General features: G+C 60.2%; 2 protein-coding genes across 6 annotated transcripts; one reads left to right on the forward strand and one right to left on the reverse strand.

The window, feature by feature from the left end:
• Positions 1-378: 378 nt before the first annotated feature.
• On the forward strand, positions 379-9,081 carry RELA (RELA proto-oncogene, NF-kB subunit). Of its 2 annotated transcripts, XM_080642395.1 has the most exons (11): positions 379-518; positions 1,046-1,072; positions 1,157-1,308; positions 1,420-1,568; positions 2,434-2,525; positions 2,862-2,993; positions 4,040-4,144; positions 4,357-4,569; positions 6,678-6,758; positions 6,847-6,921; positions 7,704-9,081. In XM_080642395.1, the coding sequence occupies exons 1-11, from the start codon at positions 512-514 to the stop codon at positions 8,294-8,296; spliced, it is 1,626 nt and encodes a 541-aa protein (XP_080498521.1). In that variant the 5' UTR covers positions 379-511; the 3' UTR covers positions 8,297-9,081. The 2 variants fall into 2 exon arrangements, with proteins under 2 accessions (XP_080498521.1, XP_080498520.1); XM_080642394.1 differs by having other exon boundaries at positions 1,157-1,568.
• A 2,717-nt stretch (positions 9,082-11,798) lies between these two features.
• Positions 11,799-22,216, reverse strand: SIPA1 (signal-induced proliferation-associated 1). Of its 4 annotated transcripts, XM_080687575.1 has the most exons (16): positions 22,141-22,216; positions 19,092-19,861; positions 18,318-18,445; positions 18,056-18,232; positions 16,975-17,149; positions 15,953-16,056; positions 15,556-15,713; positions 14,858-15,467; positions 14,297-14,571; positions 13,268-13,486; positions 13,043-13,154; positions 12,840-12,948; positions 12,639-12,755; positions 12,513-12,564; positions 12,247-12,325; positions 11,800-12,150 (listed from the first exon to the last, which is right to left on the reverse strand). In XM_080687575.1, the coding sequence occupies exons 2-16, from the start codon at positions 19,768-19,770 to the stop codon at positions 12,040-12,042; spliced, it is 3,105 nt and encodes a 1,034-aa protein (XP_080543701.1). In that variant the 5' UTR covers positions 19,771-19,861; positions 22,141-22,216; the 3' UTR covers positions 11,800-12,039. The 4 variants fall into 4 exon arrangements, with proteins under 4 accessions (XP_080543700.1, XP_080543701.1, XP_080543698.1 ...); XM_080687574.1 differs by lacking the exon at positions 22,141-22,216 and having other exon boundaries at positions 11,799-12,150; positions 12,654-12,755; positions 19,092-19,823; XM_080687572.1 differs by having other exon boundaries at positions 11,805-12,150; positions 12,513-12,755.
• Between the last annotated feature and the right edge of the window lie 111 nt (positions 22,217-22,327).

Here is a 22,327-nt window from a genome sequence, read left to right on the forward strand (position 1 = left end):
GTCTGAGCAGGCCTGCGCCTTTCCCTGCAGGGCGGGCGGCCGCAGCTCAGCAACCCTGGCTGGGCTCCAGGCCCGGCCCGGGGTGACATCATCAACTCCTCCGAGCCGCAGGAGGGGGCCCCGAAATCCCCTAAAAACATTGTAATCGCCGGGCCCGCCCTCCAGGCGGGGCGCAGACCGAGGAGCGAGCCGAACCCGGCCGCCCCGCCAGCGGCCTGCGGGCCAGAAGTCCCCCGGTCCCCGGCGCGGCGCACACTCGGCCCCGGCCCCGGCCCCGGCCCCGCGCAGCCTCTCGGAGCCGGGCGCGCCGGTAGCCTCCCGCGCGGAGCGGCGGCGGCGGCGGCGGCGGCAGCGGTGGGACGCAGCGCGCAGGCGCGGCCAGTTCCCGGCAGTGACGCGGCGGCGGGCGCGCGCGGCGCATTTCCGCCTCTGGCGAATGGCTCTGCAGTAGCGCGCGCCGCGGGCCCAGCTGCGACCCCGGCCCCGCCCCCGGGATCCCGGGACCCCGGCCATGGACGGTGAGAGCGCGCCCTGACCCTGGGGGATGGCCGTGCGGAGGCGCGGGGACCACGGCGGGAACCTCCGCGCCGCCTTCCGCCCCTTCCTGCGCCGAGGGGCCGTGGGGCGGGGCAGGCGCTCGGGGGCTGACTCACTTGCTCTCCTGGGTGGACGGGACCTGGACTCAGTAGGTGGCGGAAGGGGGGGCTTTGACTCAGTTTCCCCCCGGACTCCTGGGGGCAGTTCTGAGTTCGTGTCCCTGTTAGGGGAGAAAGTGCCTGACTCAGTTTCCTCTTAGGATCCGGGTGGGAGGTGCCGCCCCGTCGTTTTCCTTAGGAAAGTAGAAAGGGCCGTGACTCAGTTTCCCCGAGTAAAGGGAGAACGCCATCCCAGTGTTCCCTAAGACACAGGTGTTCCTGGCTCCTTTCCCACCCCTGAATTTCGCTCAGGTTCCAGGGAGCAGGCCCTGACTCAGTTTCCCTGGGAGGCCCTCCCTGGTGGAGCTGGGAAGGGGCTTGTGCTGACCCTTTTCTCCCTCCCCTTTCAGACCTGTTCCCCCTCATCTTCCCCTCCGGTAAGTGGACCTTCCTTCCTCCCGGAGAGCTGCCCAGCGTTGGGGGTGGCGGGGCGCCGCCTGATGGGGGCTGTGTGTCCGCAGAGCCCGCCCAGGCCCCTGGCCCCTTCGTGGAGATCATCGAGCAGCCCAAGCAGCGGGGCATGCGCTTCCGCTACAAGTGCGAGGGCCGCTCGGCGGGCAGTATCCCCGGCGAGAGGAGCACGGATACCACCAAGACCCACCCCACCATTAAGGTCAGCAGGGCCTGCAGGGCCTGGGTCGGTGGGGAAGGTTTGCCTCCAGGCCCCGTGAAATCTGTGTCTGGAATTCCTGAGCCTCCAGCGTGCTCTCTGTGCTTTGGACAGATCAATGGCTACACGGGGCCAGGGACGGTTCGCATCTCCCTGGTCACCAAGGACCCCCCGCATCGGCCTCACCCCCACGAGCTGGTAGGGAAAGACTGTCGGGATGGCTTCTATGAGGCTGAGCTCTGCCCGGACCGCTGCATCCACAGGTGAGCTCCCCCAGGCCTGCAGAGCTTCAGGGTGAGGTGGGAGGTCAAGGGGAGGGCCAGTGTCACTGTTACAGAGTTACTTCTTTCTGGACACGGGGCACAATTCTTACTGCTGCTCTGTCCCCAGCTCCGCAGGCAGATTTCCTTTGTCTTGAAATGATGTGTATGTGTCTACTATCTGAAGCAGATCTTCATTGCAGTGCAAGTGGGAAGCCATATCAGATGGGGCTGGGTCCCTAATTACCTCTGACCCCAACCCGTGTGGCTGGAACATCTCTTTCTCACTAGAAAGAAAACCACAGAACCAACAGTCTCCCCTGGAGCTTACATACCAGTTGACAGAGACAGGCTGTAAATAAAAACATAAATAATAAGCAAAATACTGTTTGAGAGTAATAATCTAATGATGAAGATGAAACAGGAATAAGTCGGGAGAATAGCCTGGGGTGGGGAGGCGAGGGAGCTGGTCTCATTGCTTTGAACTGGGAGGCTCAGGAAGGCCTCCTCCAGGTAAGATGAGGGTGAGCTGGAGCAGGGAGGCACGGAGAGGACATTCCGCGAAGAATGAACAAGTGCAGAGGCCTTGAAGTGGGCATGAGGTTAGCATGTTTGGAGGACAGAAAAGCCGCTGTGACTGAGGGTAGGGAGCTGGCAGGGGCTGTGTCTAGGGCCAGATCACAGGCAGAGGGTCTTGTGAGCCAGAGTAAGGAGTGGGCTTCATTGCAGCACAGTGGGAAGCCATTCCAGAGGGGTAAGCATGGAGTGATGGTCTGGTGAGGGGATAGGAAGGAAGGGACAGACTGGGTGAGGCAGGAGGGCCCAGGCGCTGCTGGAGACAGTGCGACTGATGCCTGGGGGAACTCAGCTTCCAGAACCTGGGGATCCAATGTGTGAAGAAGCGGGACCTGGAGCAGGCCATCAGTCAGCGCATCCAGACCAACAACAACCCCTTCCAAGGTGAGGGCTGAGGGGGTGAAGGCCTGGGCCCGCCTGGAGCACCCCCACCCTCTGTCACCCTTCCAAGGCCACGTCCCTGCATCTCCCTCATTGGCCAAGACTCACAGTACAGATGGAATCTTGCTGGCCATTCGGTCACTCCCATTTTACCATTGGGGAAACAGACCCAGAGAGGGGACATGACAGCCAGGGTCACACAGGTCAGTGATGGGTCTAGAACCTTCTCCTCCTCCAGGACGCCTCCTGTTTCACACACCCTCCAACAGCCCTTCCTAGCCCAGAGCTCCCTGCCCCCACCCCTGCCCCGGCTCTGCTGACCACCCGTTTTTCTGGCAGTTCCCGTAGAAGAGCAGCGCGGAGACTACGACCTGAATGCTGTGCGGCTCTGCTTCCAGGTGACAGTGCGGGACCCATCAGGCAGGCCCCTCTGCCTGTCACCTGTCCTCTCTCATCCCATCTTTGACAACCGTGAGTGGCCAGGGAGTGCAGGAAGGGAGAGGAATGGGCCTGTGAGGAGAAGGAATTGGTGGTTATGGCCTGCGAGGGGCCCTTTGGCTCCGTTCGGTCATCTGGCCTTTTCATCATCTCTCTGTGTCCAGTCCTGCTGGCCTGGGAGACACGGCAGAGAGGACTCAGCCGCCTTGTGGTGTAGCTTCCAGGCCGGCAGGGAGTTAGATGAAAGGATGGCGTGCCCAGAACTGTAGTGATGACTCCAGGAAATGAACTCCCAGAAGCAGACAATGTTAGAAAGTAATAATTCAGTGATGAAAGCTGGCAGGAAGTTCACAGATCAATCGGGCTGACATTGAGTAACTGCCGTCTTTAATGAAATAACCAAAAGGATGAATGAAAACAAAGGGGCGCTTGCCCTGGCCGGTGTTGCTCAGTGGTTGGGCATTGTCCTTGCACCAAAAGGTTACCAGTTTGATTGCTGGTCAGGGCACATGCCTGGGTTGCTGGCTTGATCCCCGGTGGGGGGCGTGCAGGAGGCAGCCTATTCATGTTATGTCCTCACATTGATGTTTCTCTCTCTCCCTTCCTCTCTATCTAAAAACCAATAGAAGTATTCTAAAAAATAAAATAAAAGGGCTCTAGGCCCTAAGGACAGGAAACTAGAATGAACAGGGGCGAGGGGGGGCGGTTCAGGAGGGAAGGGTTCATTACCAAAGTGGGTGTAATAAACTGGGCCTTGAAGTCAGGTGGAGAAAGGAGGTGTGGCCAGACTGGTTCCCACTGGACTGTAAGCTCCATGAGGGCGGAAATGCTTAGGTTTGAGTCGTCGCGTTCATGCCTAGAGGAGTGCTGGGCACATAGTAGGGGCTGGTGGAGAAATGGTTGCTGAATTGGTTGGGGTGAGGAGCCAGTGGGAATGGTTGAACCGTGGCTGCAAAGGTGTGGTCAGCAAGCTCTGCATAATCTTGACTTTGGGATGGACCAGGATGTTGCATCTGCTGTAGGCCAGTCCTGGAGACCTCTGGTGGTTCAGGGCTTTCTTCCTTGTTCCCACCCCCCAGGCGCCCCCAACACAGCAGAGCTCAAGATCTGCCGAGTGAACCGAAACTCTGGGAGCTGCCTCGGGGGGGACGAGATCTTCCTGCTGTGTGACAAGGTGCAGAAAGGTACACTCCAGGAAGCAGGGCAAGACTCTGGAGCAGGGGTGAGGGGCAAGGCTGAGCAGAGATGGAAAGTCAGGGAACTGGCTTTAAACGCTCCCCCACCACCTCGGGGAAGCCTCTGAGTATCTCGGGGAACAAGCATCAGCGATAGGGCGGGCGGCGGGCTGTGGGCGAGGCGAGCACACCAGCCCACACTGCCACTCCGTCTTCCGCAGAGGACATTGAAGTGTATTTCACGGGACCAGGCTGGGAGGCCCGAGGCTCCTTTTCACAAGCCGATGTACACCGACAAGTGGCCATTGTGTTCCGGACACCTCCCTATGCAGACCCCAGCCTGCAGGCCCCCGTGCGCGTCTCCATGCAGCTGCGGCGGCCTTCAGATCGGGAGCTCAGCGAGCCCATGGAATTCCAGTACTTGCCAGACACAGGTACACAGACACAGCTGGGGAGGGTGACTCAGCCGAGGAGAGCGAGGCCAGGGCTGGATGTGTGGGGCTGTGGTTGAGTCTAAAGCTGGAGCTGGGTGGGATTTCCACAGTAATCACATTCTCTCTTGCCTTGCTTAATAATAACAATATTCAAGACTATTGAGCTCTTATTACACTCTTGCCTCTATTTCAAACATATCGGTGCCTCACCTGATTTTATTCTCAGGAACTTTTTGAGGTAGGAGATAGCGTCTGATTTGCCTGAGGTCACACAGATAGTGAACCAGAGTCAGCAATTGAATGCAGGCTTCTGGCTCCAGGGTCCTTTTGCCACGCTGTGTCTCTTGTCACTGTCACACAGCCATGGTTTGGTCAAGGCTTTTGTGCATCTCACCACAGTAGGAACAGCCAGAATGATCCTCTGTCCAGTGCCCCTCATCTAGCCTGTTTTCTGCCCTAGGAGCTTGGAAAGCAACCCCCAAACCAGCCAGCAATTCATTCCACAAATAATTATTGAGTGCCCACTTGATGCCAGGGCCTGTGCCAGGTATTGTGAACACAAAGATGACTTAAGACGTGGTCCCTGACCTCAGAGGTTCAGTCACACGAGGAAGACATGCAAAACAGTGACTTGTGAAACGGAGGGAGGTATGTGCTGGAGGCAGCAGCATGGAGGAGGTGGCACTGAAATTGGAGAAAGACAGAGGCACGCTCCCCAGGCAGGTGGACCAGCGCCGGGAAGGGCAGGGTGTTGGAGCACGCACAGCGTGTCTGGGGCAGCTCTGTGGTGGGAGGTGACATTGCGCAGTGAGCAGGCCCAGGCAGGAGAGCCTTGAATGTTACAGGCTTAAGACATTCATCCAGGGTTTCGTCCTGAAGGCAGTGGGCAGCCACCGCAAGTTTTTAAGCATAGAAGTGACATGAGCAGATCTGGAAGCTCACCCTGGCAACGGAGTAGAGGATCTGAGAGGGAGAGACTGGAGGATGGCAGGCCATGCTGGACGGTGTCACAGTAGTCCAGGAAGAGAAGACTCCGCGTGAGCCTTGCAGAGGGAATGGCAGAGACGCTCTCATACGCTGCTGTCCTCCTCTGTTACCCAGCAGCCCCACAGCCCTTTCTGAGTTTCACACACACCAAGCTCGTCCCGCCTCAGGACCTGTGTTCTAGCTATTGCCTCTGAAGTGCTTGGCCCTGGATCCTCATGGGATGGGCCTGCCCCAGTGCTTTCGTGGCCATCTCTAAGCTAGACTCCCTGACCTCACCTTTGGGACTGTTGACGTCACCCGGTGTCTTCCTTGGTGCTTTTATCACTTGTGTTTGGTTGTTTCCCTGCCCCTCTGTCACCAGGATGTCAGCTCTTGGGACCAGGAACCTTGTCTGGTTACTCAGGGCTATATCCGCAGTGGCTCGGATGGAGCCTGGCACATAGTAGGTGGTTGGTAAATAAATGTCAAGTTAATGAAAGGTGTGAGTGAGAGGAAGATGTTGAGGATGATTCCAAGATTCCTAGATTTGGTGACAGGGCAGGCAGGTGGGGAGGGAACACGGGAGGAGAAAGGTTTCTGAGGAGGGATGATGAGGCTGGCTCTGGACTGATGGTGTTGAGTACTTCGGAGTTACCCAGTTGCTGCTATAGTTAGAAAGACAGTCCTGAAAGCTCTAGACTCAACTATCAAGCCATCAGAGAAGATGCCTCTATGGAAGCCGTAGCAAGCCTGTCATGGCTCAGCTGTCCCAGAGCACAAGGAGATCACCGCCAGGCCTGGATCGAGGCTGGAGATGAGCTAGGAGTGAGCAGTGCAAGGAAGAGGATAAGCTGAGATTAGGGCCTCATGAGGACCCCTGTTCTCCCAGACCAGGGCCCCTTTACTTGGAGGCACTCCTGTGCCCTTCAGACGAGACAGATTCAGACAGCAGAGACCTTCTCAGAAAGCTGTGGGATTCTTAAGAGTCATTGAGTGTCATGCAGCTCTTCTCACTGACCGGGAAGGTTTGGAGAAAGGGTTTCAGGAAAGCTTGGCTCATCACCTTCTTCCTGAGAGCCCTTTGAGAGCTTGGGGGTCTAGCTGAGAAGAACAAGACTCATTTCTCCCCGTTACTTTCCCAGATGATCGTCACCGGATTGAGGAGAAACGCAAAAGGACATATGAGACCTTCAAGAGCATCATGAAGAAGAGTCCTTTCAATGGTGAGATGGGGGCTGGGGAGAGTTAGAAGGCATGGGTCGGGGAGTGGAGACCCTGGGGGCCAAGAACTGACCCAGACTTGCTCCACAGGACCCACCGACCCCCGGCCCCCTCCCCGGCGCATTGCTGTGCCTTCCCGCAGCTCAACTTCCGTCCCTAAGCCAGGTAATGATTTCCCATTGTCACACTGGAATTATAGGCTCAAATCTGTTCAGCCTGTGGCTCACACACCCGCTGGGAGAGAACAGAGTGGTCAGCCTCATCCACAGGTGTCTGAAGACTGCTGTGTGTTGGGCTCATGTTTCTCAGGGCATGGAGCCTAATTATCTCTGCCAGAGCCATCTGGAGAGTGGTAAAGATGCAGATTCCGGGGCCGTTACACATGTGGAATCAGGAGCTTTGGAAGTGTGGTCAGGAACCAGCTACTTCCTGGGACGCTAACGCACAGAGAGGTCTGAGAACCACTGTGCCAGTTAGAAACTCCATATTGGATACCTGGGGATCCAGAGTTAAAAAGCACACAGTCTCTGCCTTCAGCTCTTAGTTGAATTAGGGAAACAAAAAAACACATCTAAAGTAGCAAACTGTATGTGCTGGTGTGTGGCTCAAAAGAGTAGTGTCCTGCTTCAGGCTACACTTACTGGATACTCCTTGGGCCCGTGCCCTCCTGAGGCTTGACTTTTCAGCTATAAGATGACATTTTACCAGCCGACTTCTGAAAGCATCCCTTCCTCTAAAAGGGTGGGAGAGCTTTCTGGGCTGGAGTGGATAGGGCTCCAAGGAGGTGGGGCTGGAACTGGACCCCCAGCCTAGTCAGATTGGGTAAAGGGTGCTGGCAGTGACTCCACAGGGAGGGCTTGGTCCTGTGCATACTGATGGGCTGGGATACAGAGGACGGGGTGGGTCTCAGGCTTCCTCTGACCCTTGTCTCTCTGTCTCTCTTCCAGCTCCCCAGCCCTATCACTTTACGCCATCCCTCAGCACCATCAACTTTGAGGAGTTTTCCCCCATGGTCTTTACTTCTGAGCAGATCCCAAACCAGCCCTCAGCCTTGGCACCAGCCCCTCCCTCAGCCATGGCACCAGCTCTGGTTCAGACCCCAGCCCCTGTCCAAATCCTAGCCTCCAGCCTTGCTCAGGCTGTGGCCCCGCCTGCCCCCAAGCCCACCCAGGCAGGGGAAGGGACACTGACAGAGGCCCTGCTACAGCTGCAGTTTGATGCTGATGAAGACCTGGGGGCCCTGCTGGGCAATAATACTGACCCAGCCGTGTTCACGGACCTGGCTTCCGTCGACAACTCTGAGTTTCAGCAGATGCTGAACCAGGGTGTCTCTATGGCCCCCCACACAGCGGAGCCCATGCTGATGGAGTACCCTGAGGCTATAACACGCCTGGTGACAGGGTCCCAGAATCCCCCTGACCCAGCTCCTGCTCCCCTGGGGGCCTCTGGCCTCTCCAACGGCCTCCTCTCAGGGGATGAAGACTTTTCCTCCATCGCAGACATGGACTTCTCAGCCCTACTGAGTCAAATCAGCTCCTAAGTGGGTGACACCTGCCTTGCCCAGAGCACTGGGTTGCAGGAGATGGAAGCCCTCCCAAAGCAAGCACTTATGGATTCTGGGGGGAGGGGTGCTCCAACTGCCCCCAACTTATTTGGGTGATGTCTTTGTGGTGGTGGGGGGTTGCATTTTATTCTTTCATTGGCAATATCTCTCTCTCATTTTGGAGGTGCTTAAGCAGAAGCATTAACTTCTCTGGAAATGGAGTTGGGAGGACCCAGACCCTTCCCTTGTCCTGATGTTCAGCTCCTCTCTAGGAAATTCTGGAGGCTCCCATCCCCACCCTCCAGCTTCTAGTACTCTCCTAGAGAGAGGGACAGGCTGGAGCTATGCCTTGGAGGCCACAAAGCCTTATTATCAAGTGTCTTCCTCAAATTATGGGTTCATTTACACTTAAGCCAAAATGATGCCCCCGTTACCAGCTCTTCTGTGGTGCTGGCATTTCCCTTGTGCCTAACACCAGCATTTGAGAGGCTGGACTTCCTGCCCTGCCAAGGTCTCTGCCGGCTCTTGCTTTGCTCAGCTGTGGCTGAGGAGTCTGGTGGGACAGCTCTGGCCCTCTCCTCGCCATGATCCAGGGAGGTTAGGTCTGAGACTTTTCTGTTCCTTTTTTAAGTGCCTTAATAGAAGGGCGAGTTGTTTGGAGAGTGGGGGGGAGGGCAGGCTGGCAGCTCTCCAGTCAACAGGCTCAGTTTTTACTGAAGAATCAAAGCAGTTGGACTCTTGCTTTTACTCTGAACTAATAAATTTGTTGCCAAGCCTATCAGAGATTTGCCTTCTTTCATCACACTCGTGCTGGTCACGTCAGACTGGGCATTGGTGATACAGACTTGGATGAATAGTCATTGGGGAGCTTGCCCTCTGAGGATGCCCTTGGAAACCCCTAGTCACTGTCCAGTGCATGAAAGACAGCTAAGATGGGTGGGGTTCTCAGCGTAGTGAAAGCCTCGCAGGTCCCTATTGGCTGTGGGGAACTTCAGCTCGTAGGTAAACAGAGGAAGGTGGATTTCAAAGGGACCAGCCAGCATTTGTAGGTGAGCAGGGTAAGACAACGGTGTGGAAAGGTTCAATGGGGCCAGGCTATAAAAGATCAAGAATGCTGGACTAAGGTTTGGACCTCATCTTTTGGGTCGCCAAGGGAGAGAGTATCTGTTGGGGAAGTAAGTGCCAGGTAAAGGTCTGTGGTTTGATATCCTGTTCTGCCAGGACCAAGGACCTAAGAAATCTTAGCTCCGCAGCCCCGCAGGGCCTAAACAAAGCCGGGCCACGACCCAAAGGGCTAGAACAGAGGCATTTCCGGTTTGGCCTGGCGCATGCGCAGTAAAGCAGGATTCCGGCGCACTGGGCCCGGCCGCTAGGACCAGCCTTTCTGAGTGCGCATGCTCACATGCAGTAGTCTGTGACCGGAAGCCAGGTAACCGCTTAGGGAAAATCCCTGTCCTGTAGCAGATGACGTCTGTGTTCCGGGTTTTGCGCTGTTGCAGGAGGCTGAAGGCAGCGGCAAGCGATTTATCAGCGGGACTTGCTACAACAGCTAGCGAGGCCCGTGGGAACATAGACTCTGGGCGCAGGGGCCGCAGAATGTTGTGAAACTGGAAAATGTCTAGCGTGGACCTCGCTGCAGCCTCTTGGTCAGGGGGCGGGGTCAGCGGCGGGGCCTGAAACAGGGTGAGCTACTCAGGGGTCAGCGCCAACTGCAGTTCCGTGCGAGGGGCGGAACCTGACCGTAGTGGCCGGGTCAAGACCCGGGCGAACCTGCCAGGCAGCCCTCGGGGAGGCGGGGCTTGATGGAGGCCTGGTACTGGGCTGCCTGGGGAGCTCGAGGAGGGGCCTTGTCTGGTGAGAAGGCTAACCCTAAACTGAGGAAGTGGATGACGGGGCAGGAGCTGCCCGAAATTTGGCCAACCTGAGGCATAGAGGGGTGCTCCAGCCACGCCTCGTTTCGCTCTTCTTGGCATTCCCAGCGTCCGGCAGCGTCCTCCCGTGACCCCCGGAAACCCTTCCCACACTTCCTGAGTGACCTCATCCTGTTCAGGGCGCACCAGCCCCAAATCCTTATCTCCAGCCTAGACCTCTCTTCTGCGTGCCAGTCCACTGGACATCTCACACCGACGTCCCTCTCCAAAGAGCCCTGTTCCAAATGACCAGAGCTATCCCCAGCCTACGCTCCCCATCTCAGCGATGCCCCTGTCCTCCTCCAGGGGCTACCACTGTGGATGCTGCATTTTCTCCCCAAGCCCAGGTCCTGGCGAGTCTGCCTACTTCTCCCCATCTCCACCCCTATCACGCCTAGTTTAGGCTTCCACTACCTCCCACCAGGGCTGCTGCTACAGCCTCCTCCCTGGCTTTGCTTTCCCTGCAGCCAAATCTCGCCTCATTAGTCTCATTTTGAACATCTATCAACGACATGACCAGATCTGTGTTCTGCAGACACCCCCAGAGAGCGACCAGTCGGCCCCAGGAGGGCTGCTCAGTATAGCCCACAGCAGGTAAAAGCTGGAAGTGCTGGGAACTGCTAGTCCAGGATCCCTAGTGCACCCTCACAGCCCTTTCTGGTTCAGCTCCAGCCTTCTGTCCTGACGCCAGTCCGGTAGTCCCCAGACTGGTGCTACCCGGATGCCTTCAGCTCAGCCTTCACAACCCAGCCCTCACATTACCTTCCCATGAAGCCTGACACCCTGATGCTGTGACTCAAAGCCTCGCCATCAGCCAAAGCCTAAGTTAATGGATGGACAGAGCCGGTCTCAGCAGGGTGAGCCTCAGCCAGCCTGCAGGGGCCGGGCAGGCATGTGATATTGGGCAAGTCAGTGCCCTGTTGGGGCCTCAGATCCAGAAAACGGGTTTAGATGAAATTCAAGTTTGGACCTGCTCATGGGAAAGGGCCTAGCCTGGTGAGGGGGTCATAGGCTGGTGAGGAGAAAAGTAGGTCAAGGACTGATTTCCTCCAGGACATAGAAACACCTTCCAGGCAACTGAGGCACAGACACTGCCGCTCTGGAACTGGGCCATGTACGATCTGGCCCTTTGGGAGGGGGAGTAGGGAGTGCCAGGCTTGGGAGCTAGGTGACTAGAGAGGAAAGGAGGGGCCTGCATGGGAGGTGAGGATGAGGGGGGGTAGGGCCTTGCAAGGTGAAAGGGGGTGGTCAGGCTCCTTGACCCCTAAACTCCATCTCTTCCCTGTCCTGCAGATCCACCCTCTGGCCCTGATCTCAACCCATCAGGTTTGGTTCCAGGGCAGGGACCTGGCCGGGCCTAGTTTGGAAACTAAGCAGAGCAGGTGTGGGGTGTGGCCACGTGCCTCCCCACAGACCAAATGAATGTTTGTGGAAGAGAAGCCAGAGGTGGCCGCGCATCAGAGACCCTCAGTAAGCGCCAGCCCAGCCCTGTCCCCTGGGCCTGCCTTTCTGACAGGTCCTGGGAGCTTGGCTGGGGTCTCTGAGGGCAAAACCCCTTCCCCTGTCATGAGTATCAAACACAATCGACACAAATTGCAGTGGCTTCTTTAATCCCTGAAGTCCCCTTTTCTCACAGAATATTTACAAACAGGAATGGGCAGGGGAAACTTCGCCACCAGTAATGGGCTGGGGAGTGGGGGCAGTGCTAAGATGCGCCTGTGCGCAGGGAGAGTTCCTGAGGGGGCCCAGGGCCCAGTGTGACCCCGTGCCCTGAAGGACCTGGGCAGTTCTGAGCAGGCGCACAGCCAGGCTAAGGCTGGGCCGAACAGCTCAGGCCAAGTCAGTGGTGGGCGAGCCCAGATGCTTGGAGGCCAGGAGCAGGCGGTTGTTGTTCCGCAGGCTGCGGACCTCCTCCTCCAGGGCTGCTCTGTCTGCCTTCTCCTAGGGGTGTGCGGCGAGGAAGCGCGAGTCAGAAGGGTGGGCCCCTTCCCAGTGGCAGCCCTGCGATTTCCCCGCAAACCCCAGCCACCCTGTCACCTTCTGCAGGTCCTCCTGCAGCTTCCTGAGCAGGGACTCCAGGTGAGAGACCTTCTCTGACAGGCTCGTGGGTTCTGGCCTGAGGACATGGGGGTCAAGACTCAGCTGGACTGAGGCAGAGGTCAGTACCACAGCTGGCCCCAGACCCACCGGAGAGGGCCCCCCAGTCTTCTCAGACATATGTATGTGCTGAAGTCCACTGAATGGGCACAGATGGTGGTCACATAGACACAGTGAAGGGGCTAGATCAGGGTGGGGAGCCTTACTCAGCATCAGATTTTGGGGTTCCCCTGGCATCACTCTCTGGGATGGGCTGTCCTGTGGGGAAAGAGGAACAGCAGATTGGTAACGGAAGTAAGAGCCCCATCCTGGCTCCTCCCCACAGCACTCACCCTCAGTGGCCTCACCCTCCCGGGACAGCGACTCCAGGATGGTGTTGCAAGTGGAGGCGATTTCTGAGATGGACTGCCACTCGTCTTCCAGAGTCTCCATGCCCGCCTCTGACATGACTGGGCACAGGAGGTGGGCTCAGCCAGGGAAGCCCAGGCCCGCTGCCCACCTCCTTCCTGTTCTCCACCTTGCTCCACACTCACTTTTGCTGATGGAGTTTCGAAGAGACAAGGTTCGTGGCAGGAAGGAGGCCCTCATCTCTGGGGCCGGGTCACCTCTGTCCTCATCGCCACTGGGGCTGGCCGGCCCATCCTGAGGGGCAGAAACGGGTATGGACACAGTGACACCCACTATCACCACTGTGCCCACCCTGCTTGTAGGGCTCCGGAGCCTTGTTTCTGCTCACCTGGGTGGGGGGTGTCTCCCTGCCAGCACCAGGAGGTGACGGCTTGGCCGTGGCTGCCAGGAGGAGGTCTGGGGTGGTGTTGGGCAGGACGGGGGCCTCATCTGACAGGGAGCTGGGGAGAGCAAGGAGAGCTCAGCACCAGAAGCTGCACCCATGGCCCTGGCTTGCAGAGGCCCCTGCGCAGCCTCACTGGGCGGGGAGAGAGGGAGGGCCGAGCGGGCGCACCTGCAGGGCGATGGCGAGTTCTGGCTGTGCAGGAACTCGGTCCTCTCCTCGGCTAGATCTCCGGGCCCCGGAGGACCGCTGCCGTCACTCAGGCACACGTGCAGCATCTGCTGCGTGGTGGGCATCAGGGCCACTTCAGGGACCTCTTCCTGCACTGGCTCTGGGGCCCCACGCCTGCTGGGCTCCTGCAGAGACAGCCTGTACAGCTCCGAAAAGCTCCTGGGGGGGGGGAGGAGCAGCTTCAGGTAGGAACACCCCGTCCCCAGCACCCTGCATACCCAGCCCCACCCCAGCTGTCGAGGCTCACTTCCAGGAGAGCTCTCCACACTCCCTCACAGTGAAAAACGTCAGCCTGGCTACAGGCCGTGTTCCCAGGCCTAGATTCAAACCGCAGTGCTGCCCCTGTGTATCCAGGGCAAGTCACTCTGTCCACTTCTCCACCTGCGAAACGGGGTGATAGTCCTGATCTCACACCTTGCTGCGAGGATTTAAATAATAACACAGGTATGCCCGGCTGGTGTTGCTCAGTGGTTGAGTGTCAACCAATGAACCAAATGAACCAGGAGGTCACGGTTCGACTTCAGTCAGGGCACATGCCTGGTGGCAGGCTGGATCCCCAGTGTGGGGCGTGCAGGAGGCAGCCGATCCATGATTCTCTCTCATCACTGATGTTTCTCTCTCTCTCTCCCTCTCTGAAATCAATAAAAATATATTTTGAAAAGATAACACAGGTAAATCATTTAGCATAGAGATCCAAAAGCTACTGTGTGGGGACCAAGTCCGGCCTCTGCCTTTTCTCTTTCAGGTATGCCTGTTTCTTAACTAATGCCAGCTCAGAAGCGTTGAAAGAAATCAGAACATTTCATGACACGTGAAACTCATGAAGTTCAAATGTCAGTGTCTATAAATAAAGCTTTAGTAGAACTCGGGCACATCATTTACTCACTTCACTCTAGCGACACAGAAGGCCCCGCGCGGTGGCAGCTGCCCGGCCCTCCCACCTTCCCGCCTCCGTGCCGGCGTCCTGACCTGCGGGGCCGGCCGCTCTCATCTGGGGGCAGGACGGTGATGCAGACCTTGGGCGCTGAGCGCAGCCGCTGAGCCGCGGCATCGGGGCCAAGGTTGGGCAGCGTCTGGCCGCACACGCGCAGCAGGCGCGCCCCGGGCCGCAGCCCCGCCGTCTCCGCGAACGTGAAGCGCTCCACGTGTGTGACGAAGCCCTCGGCATCCACTTCGAAGCCCAGGCGGCCCTGGCCGTCGCGGGGCAGCGCGAGCTCGCGGGTCTCGCAGCCGCGGCTCACCAGCTGGGGCAGAGCGAGGCATAAGCGGGGCGATCGGAGGAGGGGTCGCCCCAGTGCCAGCCCCGGGAACCTCGTCCAAGGCCACACAGACCTCCCCCAGGGCCCCCACCCGACAGATGAGGGCTCGTGGCTCGGAGACTAGGGTCACCTGCCCTAGGACCCCGCAGTTCCGGCTTTGCCAAACTCGGGCTGGGACTGCCAAGCGACGCTCCCACAGCAGGCTCCGCCCAGACGCGCGGAGGCTGGGGCTGCGAGCGCCCTGGCGCCCCGCCCTTCCCCTGGGTCTCACCTGCAGGCGCGCCACCACCTCGCCTACGGCTTGCTCTGGGGGGCCGTCGAACCGCAGGGTGATCGCCTCCCCGCGGCCGTGGTACAGATCGAGCTGCTGCTCGGAGAAGGTCCAGGCCAGCACGTCGCGACAGGCGCAGTTAAAGACGACACGGCCATCGCGGGGCACCACCAGCACCAGCGTCTCGGCAGAGATGCCCAGCAGGCAGGGCACCTCGGGGTGGTCGGGGCTGCCTGCCTGGGCCCCGGCCGCGCCCCGCGCCCCGGGCGCCGCGCGCACTCCCCACACCAGCGCGCCAGCCGCCTGCAGCTCGGTCCCCGCGCCCCGAGGGGACGCCCGCCGCCTCACGCCCAGGGAGGGCAGGCCAAAGCGTGAAGCTGAGTCCAGCGACGTGGTGGTCACCTCATTGGTGGCCAGGTCCTGCAGGTACTGCTGGCGCGTGCGCGTGGCCATGGTGTGGAACTGGCGTGCGTGGCCCGCCGCCTGCTCGCCATTGAGCGCCTTGGCCAGCAGGAAGGCCCGGAAGTCGGCATTGGCCGCGAAAGGGCCTCCACCTAGGGGCAGAACCGGACCAAAGGCTGGGGTGTCCTGGGTGCGGCTCACAGCCACCCTACGGGGAGGAAGACGGTAGTCAGGGGCAACAGGAAGGATCCAGGGAGGCTTGCCCAGGGCAGAACTGGGACCGCTGGCGCACCCACCTGTAGGAGGTGTGCGCAGTGCAGGGCGCCTGTGCCCGCACCACCAGGAACACGTGCTGGAAGTGCGAGCGGATGGTGCTGGGGCAGAAGGCCTTGCTGCCTGGCTCCTGGAACACGATGGTCACAATGTTGTTGCCGATGTGGCGCTTCCGCAGGAGCTGCGGGTCAGATGGTGGGGTGTGTGTGTGAGTGGGACCTGTCTGCCCCCAGTCCCTCCTCATGCAAGCAGGGCAGAGCCTGGGCACCGGTGGATCCGCCACCTTTGAGGAGCGTTAGCAGCTGGGAGGGTTGTTGGAGGTCAACAGAGCTCAAGCCAAGGCTCAAAGATTGCCATCCCCACAGCACCCCTCCCTGGCCCCCCTGAAGCCCCTGACACCCCCACCCCAGCCTCTCACACCTGCTGCTGATTATTGGGGGTGTAAGGCAGCATTGTGGACACGTGGAACATAATCTCATGGTCCTGGTACACGGTGTAGAGCGAGTGCGTGCCTGTGGAGTCCGCTGGGACACAGAGGGAGAAAGGGTAATCTGGGCGACTTGCCTACCACCCCTGCCTGGAGTCAGGAGCCTCTGTGGCCCACGCAGCAGGTGGAACCCCTGCATGCCGCCAGCCCATGGCCAAGGTTTTCAGCCTTGGCGGCTCCCTTCCCCTTCCCCCACAGGTTCCAGCCGCCAGCCTGGGGTCAGCTTGGAGTGTTGACAGAAATAAGAAATGGCCTGCTAGGAGGGAGGCAGGACAGATGTCCTAGGAGAGGACAGATGTTGGCCCAGGCACCAGCAGTGTGGAGCAGCGGGAGAATGGAAGGCAGGCAGGAGGCGCTCAATAAAAACACCTCCCAGGGGCCTTGGGCCCTTCGAGCCAGGAGGCAGAGCACTCTGGGAGTGGAGCATGTGTGTTTGGTGGAGGGCGTGGTGCCTCCAAACCACCTTGGCCCCAGCTCAGGCAGTAGGCACCGGGGCCTTGGAGACAGTCCCAGCCCCTCCTCCCAGCCCATGGGTTTGCCTCTGCAGCCCCTGACCCATGTCCCCAGCTGCCCCAAGAACTCTCCATTCCTGGCCCCACCCCTAGGCAATATGAGACAGAAAAGTGACAAGACAGTTGGTTCTCACCAAGGCATCCTGCCCCTCAGCACGGGTCTGCCCCCGCCCTCCACCCCCAGCTTCCTAGGTCTCAGAGGATATTGTTCCATTGATTTTTTTTTTTTTTTTAGAGAGAGTGGAAGGGAGAGGGAAAGAGAGAGAAACATCGATGTGAGAGAGGGACATCGATTGGTTGCCTCCCACATGCGCTCTAACCAGGACCGGGGATTGAGCCTGCAACCCAGGTATGTGCCTTTGACCAGAGTCAAACCCAGGGCCCTTCAGCCCATAGGCTGATGCTCTATCCACTGAGCCACACTGGCCAGGGCTGGGTCTCACTTTTGGTGTCCAGCTGGGCCCGGTAGCTCTCAAAGCCCTTGAGCCGCACCACGTCGCCCAGCAGGGTGAGGAACTGCGTGAAGGCGGGTCCTGCCTCCTGGTTGTTGTACATCTCCTCTTCCGAGCCCTGGCCCGCCCGGCAGTACAGGATGCCCACCTTGCGCTGGAAGCTCAGCTGGAGGGCGGGGAAGGCACAGGCAGAGGACACAGGCCTCAGTCCCTCCCAGCCCCACCCACACCGGGTCTCGGGGAATGGATGGGACGCTGGCCTGGAGGCGGGGCTGCCTTGATGCCCAGGCCTGAGCGCCACCCTCTCTAAGCCACCTGTGTCCTTGCCTATCAAGTGGGTTCCGTTTGTCTGCCCCAGTGCTCAGGAGGGTAGAGGAGGTCCCAGGTGGGACAGGACGGGGCGGGGGTTGGTTCTCCTGTGTCCACAGGGGAGATGATTCATGGAAAGGATCCTAAATACGGTGCACTCGTCTCGAGATACATTCACATCCTCCTCATCTCAGAGCTAGCCTGCCCCCTGCTCCCTCAAACCCCAGGCACCCCACTCTGGAGGCCTTGCGTCCCATACCACCTCTGCTCCTTGTTTGCTCCTGGCTCCTTTCCAGCTGGGGTTAACTGCACAACTCGAGGCACTGTGGCCCCATACAAACAAGACCTGTTCCCCTTCAGCTCTGACCTTTCCTCTTCATGCTAATCCTGTCCATACCATGGTCCCCACTTTAATTTCACCTCCCACCTCCTGCAGCCCCACTTCCAGCCCAGCTCCTAAACCCCAACTCCCTCCCCAATCCTTCACATCTTCTTCAAGTACAGGCTCTCGTGCACTAGGTCTGGGGCCGGGCCCAAGTATCTGCATTTCTAACAAGCGTCCAGGTGATATGGGTGCTGCTGGTCTAGATCTTATTTAGAGAGGCCAGGCTCCAGATGACCGCTGGCAGCCTCTCTGAAAAGCCAGCTTCGCTGGGGTTACATTCCTGTCCAGGATCAAGGTCGGGGCTAGGTGTTTGAGAGCTGGGCAGGCTGGGTTCAGACCGGGTCCAGCGATAGGGCTGGGGGTATCCCGGCCACTCACCACTTGCTCGTCCAGCGTGAGCAGTGTGCGTGGCACCTTCGGTGAGGCTGAGCCCAGGCGCAGGCAGGTCAGGCTCAGCCTGGGCGCCACGTGCTCCAGAAGCTTCCTCGGGGACAGGCCCCTCGGGGGCCCCGGAGGCAGCACCTCCTCCGAGATGGTGCCACGGAGGGTCCGGAGCTGGGAAGGAAATGCAGGGGCACTCAGGACACAGACAGGTTGTTGAGGATGAAATCCGCCGTCTGACCCCATGACCCTGGCCCACCTGCGTGGTCCGCACGATGATCCGGTAGCTGTGCAGCGTGCCCCCTCCGCTGCCCTCCTTCTCCTCCCGCCGCAGGCTCACTGCCACCGGACCCAGCACCTCATCCAGTCCGAAGAAGTTCTGGTGTTCTGAGGGGGCCCCAGACAGTGGATGACTAGTCCTGCTGCCCACCCAGCAGTCCCACCCTCGCTGGACCACACCCATCACCCAATCCCCCTCTTAGGCCCCATCTCATCACCCACCCCCCGAAGCCCGGCCACATTCTACCAAGCCCAGCGCCTGCCCCTAGACCCCAGGCCCTAAGCCCCTCCACCTCTGCATCCCCGTCCTAGCACACCTTGTCTCAGACTGAGGGGCCCCATGTCGGCCTTCTCCTCCGCCTGCAGCCTGCCATGACCCTGCCCACCCCCTCCATTCTCCAGGATGTGTGGGACCCTCCCTTCTGGACACAGACAAGAATCAGGTTCTGGTTTGCGTGCGTTTCCAGGCCTCAGTTTTCACCTCTCAGAAATGCAGATAGGAAATCTCTCCCCAGCCCAGAGGAGTATGAGGCTGAACCAGATGGAAGCAGAGGGGCGTGCCTGGCCGTGGGTGGAGGCTGGGGTTGGCCGTAGGGAGGCGGTTAAAGCTGGGCCCAGCAGAGCAGCCCTGGCCCAGAGGCAGAGCCTAACCCTTCGTCTGGCCAGGGGCTTGACAGGAAAGGCCAGCTCACGAGTCTTCCTGTATGCACCACGGTGACAGGGACCGCGGGCCTCCCTGGCGGCCTGCCCTCACCTTTGTTGTAAAAGTACTTGCGGTAGTAGCCGGCGCCCAGGTCTGCGTGCTCCAGGCTGTAGGCTGAGGTTCGGTTCTGTGGCTCTTCCAGGACCGACACGGCTGCGTTGGGCAGTGCAGGAGGCACGGGCGGGGACACCGGTCCACCCAGGCCCAGCTCACCCTCACCCCCGAGCTCACTCACAAAGCCAGGTGCCTCCAGCAGCAGGTCTGAGCGGGCAGTCCGGTCCTCAGCAGAGGCCAGGGTCCCAGAGCCGGGCTCAGTGTGGCCCCCCGCCCCCCGAGGCCTTGGAGCCCAGTCAAAGAGCAGGCTCTGCACGTCATAGTGGGCGAACCAGCGGGGCTCAGGCACTGGTGGGAAGGAGGGCTCCGGATCCTCAGCTGGCAGCCCCAGCAGTGCCAGTGGGTCAGTGAAGAGTCGAGTGGGGACCACAGCAGGGCGGCCGGCCTCCTCGTGGCTGTGGGCACGGGCTCGGGGGCTGGCTGGCGTGGGGGGCCGGGCCTCGCCTGCGTCACTGCCGCTGCGCAGGAGGGGGCCCCGGGTTGGCCTTGGCTCGAAGGTATGTGGTGTCAGCGGGGGCCGTGCTGGCTGGCGCAGCTTCCGGGCAAAGAGGTCATCGGTGGGTGCAGGGGCCGTGCCCCGCCGAGGGCTCCCAACGCCGCCGGCCCACATGGGCATGCAGCGGGCCTGGCTTTCCCGGGGCCCGGCCGCATTGGCGGGCACGGCGACGCTGGATGCTTGGTTCCCAGCCGGCAGGCCGGTTCCTGCCCTGAGGGAGGAGGGGGCTGCTCAGACAGGACTGGGGAGAAAACAGGAACCCAGGTTTCCAGCCTGGTCCTCCACCACGCGGGTTGGCTTCCGGCCCCCTCTGAGACCATCAAAGCCGCTTCCGCTTTCCTGGCCACTTCCTCTCCCGTGGGCTAAGGTTTCCAGCCCCCTCCTCCATTAGTGCTGGGCAGGGCCGGGGCTAGGCTGCCGGGGCTTGGCCCTGAGGATCTGGAGCCTGGGTAGCCCTGAGGCTGCCAGTGCGCCCCAGTTCCCACTCACACGCCTTGGCTTTGGCCTGGGCCCAGACCGAGGTCCCCACCAAGGTCTGGCCCAGTGGACAGATGGTTTGTCTCGGCTGGGACGGGAAACCCACGGGGCCACTGGTGTCTGGGTCCTGCCCACTGGACAAAGGGAGGACGTCCTGTCCCCAGAGACTTTCCTCCCTGCCCTTCCCACTTCCTCTGGGGTCCCTGAGGAGGTGAGCACCCAGAGGCCAGGTCTCCATGCCCTGGCCCTCACGGCCTCAAAACCTCAAGGATACAGGGGTCCCCAGGGGCACTGGCAGGGCAGCAGGAACGACAAGAGGACTTCCTTTGGCACAGGAAGTGGCCCCAACTCTGGGCCCAGCCCCCTGCCCAGCCCCACATCCTGAGGAAGGTGGTGGGGTCACACCAGCTCAGTCATGGGACCCAAGTCACACTGGCCTGAAGGACAGGCCCTGGCTCAACCTCTTGCAGGCTACGGTGGCCATGCCTGGGGCAAGGGAGTGAGTCACAATGACTGGGCCCCTTTTCTGGAACTGAGACCCTTGGGGATCTCTGCCTTTCTGGCCTCACTGCTGCTGACAGCCAGGTCTGAACCCAGGTGACAGGCAGTCCAACTGAAGTCCCGAAAAGGGGATGCTCTTGCCTGAAGCAATTTCGTGTCAGAGCTAGGATTTGAGCCTGGGTCTGTCCATTCCCAGGGCCTAAACAATGCCGTGCCCGCCCACTCCTGTCCCTGTGTGTAGAGTGTGGGGCAGATGGGGGGTTGGGCCGAGGCTCAAGATCTCACAGGATGTAAGACTGAGACACCCCAGGCCCCAGGGACCTGCTAGGTGCGGAAATGTGTGGAGGCCAGGGGCAGGTGCAAAGGGTGGTGTGTGAACCCCGGATGGAGGTGGCCACTAGGGGTGCAGGCAGCTGCTAGTGGGTCTGTATACATCATCCAATAACATTGTGTGGGACTGGGCTAGGGGAGGGTTGGGGCAGGGGCTCTGTGCACCCCTCAGCTAGCTCTAAAACCAAGCAAGGGGAGGTCTCCAAGGCTGAGTGTCTCCCTCCTTGTTTCTCCTAGGACAAGCTCTGATGCTGACCCTGAGCCTCTGTTCTCTAATCCCTAAAGTGGGGTTAACCAATCCCATCCCTTCTCAGCACTTTGGGGAGCCTGGAGGGTGAAGAAAGTAAAGCTGGCCATGTGTGAGGTGTGCAGAGGCAGATGCAGGCCCTGGCTCCACGTGCCAAGCCCTTGGGCCTGGGCAGTGTCGTGTGGTGAGAGGGGGACAGAGGGAGGGTCTGTGCAAGCCCTGCTCCGTGCGAGCTGAGCTCCGTGTCCAAGCTCATGCGCTGCTCTTGCTCTGGCCCAGCGCCAGGCTCTGGCCGTGCCTTGGGGGGTGTTCTTGGGCTCTGCCCCCCACCCAGCAGCTTCACACAGGGTCCATTGAGGCCGGGACATTCCTCCCCGCCTGTGTCACTGGGGAAGGGGGGCTGGCCCCGCCCCCACAGATCCGGAAGGCCCGGCTGCCCCAGGAGAAGGCGCTGGATGCTTCCCAGCACATCTGGAGGTCACGACCCTACTTCTGCTGCCAGGGGGTGCGACAGATGTTTCCTCCCAGGCCTGGCCCTGGACTCGGGGCGGTGTGCAAAGGCTAGGGAGGAGGCCACCCAGGGAGAAGGGGAGCCCCAAAACAGGGGAGCCCTGCAGACAGCCAGGAGCAGGGGCAGTTGCAAGTGCCACCGAGAGAAGTCAGGGGGCGGCCGCATCCACTCCTTCGCATACTCGCACACTGGCCCGGTGAGGCAGTCAAGCAGAGGTCAGAGTGGGGACCTGGGAGCCGGAGGCAAGGGACTAGACATGCCGACTCGGGACTGGAGCTGGAGCCCAAAGGGAGGTTGGGAAGCTACAGGCAGCAAAGGCGGCGAGGGCCCCCCTCCCACACACACAGCACCCGAGCCCACGCCAGTCCACGTTCTTCCCTCCAGCCCGACCGCGGTGACTCCATTCCCCCGCGCCCGCTGGTACCTCTGGGGCTCCCGCCCTGCGGCCGCCTCCCGCGCTGGGGTCCCACTGCCGGCTCTCTAGCTACCGCTCCAGGCGCCGGCTCCGCCTGGGGGCGGGGCCACTCAGGGGGCGGGGCCATGCAGCGGGGGCGGGGCTGGCCCAGGAGCTGGCTCGGGAGGGAAGCGCTGGCCAGAGCTAGGCCCAGCCC

This window comes from Plecotus auritus (assembly GCF_963455305.1).
Source record: "Plecotus auritus genome assembly, chromosome: 9".
Classification (NCBI taxonomy): Eukaryota; Metazoa; Chordata; class Mammalia; order Chiroptera; family Vespertilionidae; genus Plecotus; species Plecotus auritus.

What these genes read in the sequence shown, in the direction of transcription:
- SIPA1 (XM_080687572.1), bottom strand. Translation starts at nt 19,770, where the DNA reads ATGCCCATGTGGGCCGGCGGCGTTGGGAGCCCTCGGCGGGGCACGGCC. An exon ending in AACTCGCCATCGCCCTGCAG is followed by an intron (nt 13,155 to 13,267) that starts GTGCGCCCGCTC and finishes TGCTCTCCCCAG; the next exon opens with CTCCCTGTCAGATGAGGCCC. An exon ending in TCGAAACTCCATCAGCAAAA is followed by an intron (nt 12,756 to 12,839) that starts GTGAGTGTGGAG and finishes TCCTGTGCCCAG; the next exon opens with TCATGTCAGAGGCGGGCATG.
- RELA (XM_080642394.1), top strand. An exon ending in CCCCCTCATCTTCCCCTCCG is followed by an intron (nt 1,073 to 1,156) that starts GTAAGTGGACCT and finishes GTGTGTCCGCAG; the next exon opens with AGCCCGCCCAGGCCCCTGGC. An exon ending in TCATCCCATCTTTGACAACC is followed by an intron (nt 2,994 to 4,039) that starts GTGAGTGGCCAG and finishes CCCACCCCCCAG; the next exon opens with GCGCCCCCAACACAGCAGAG.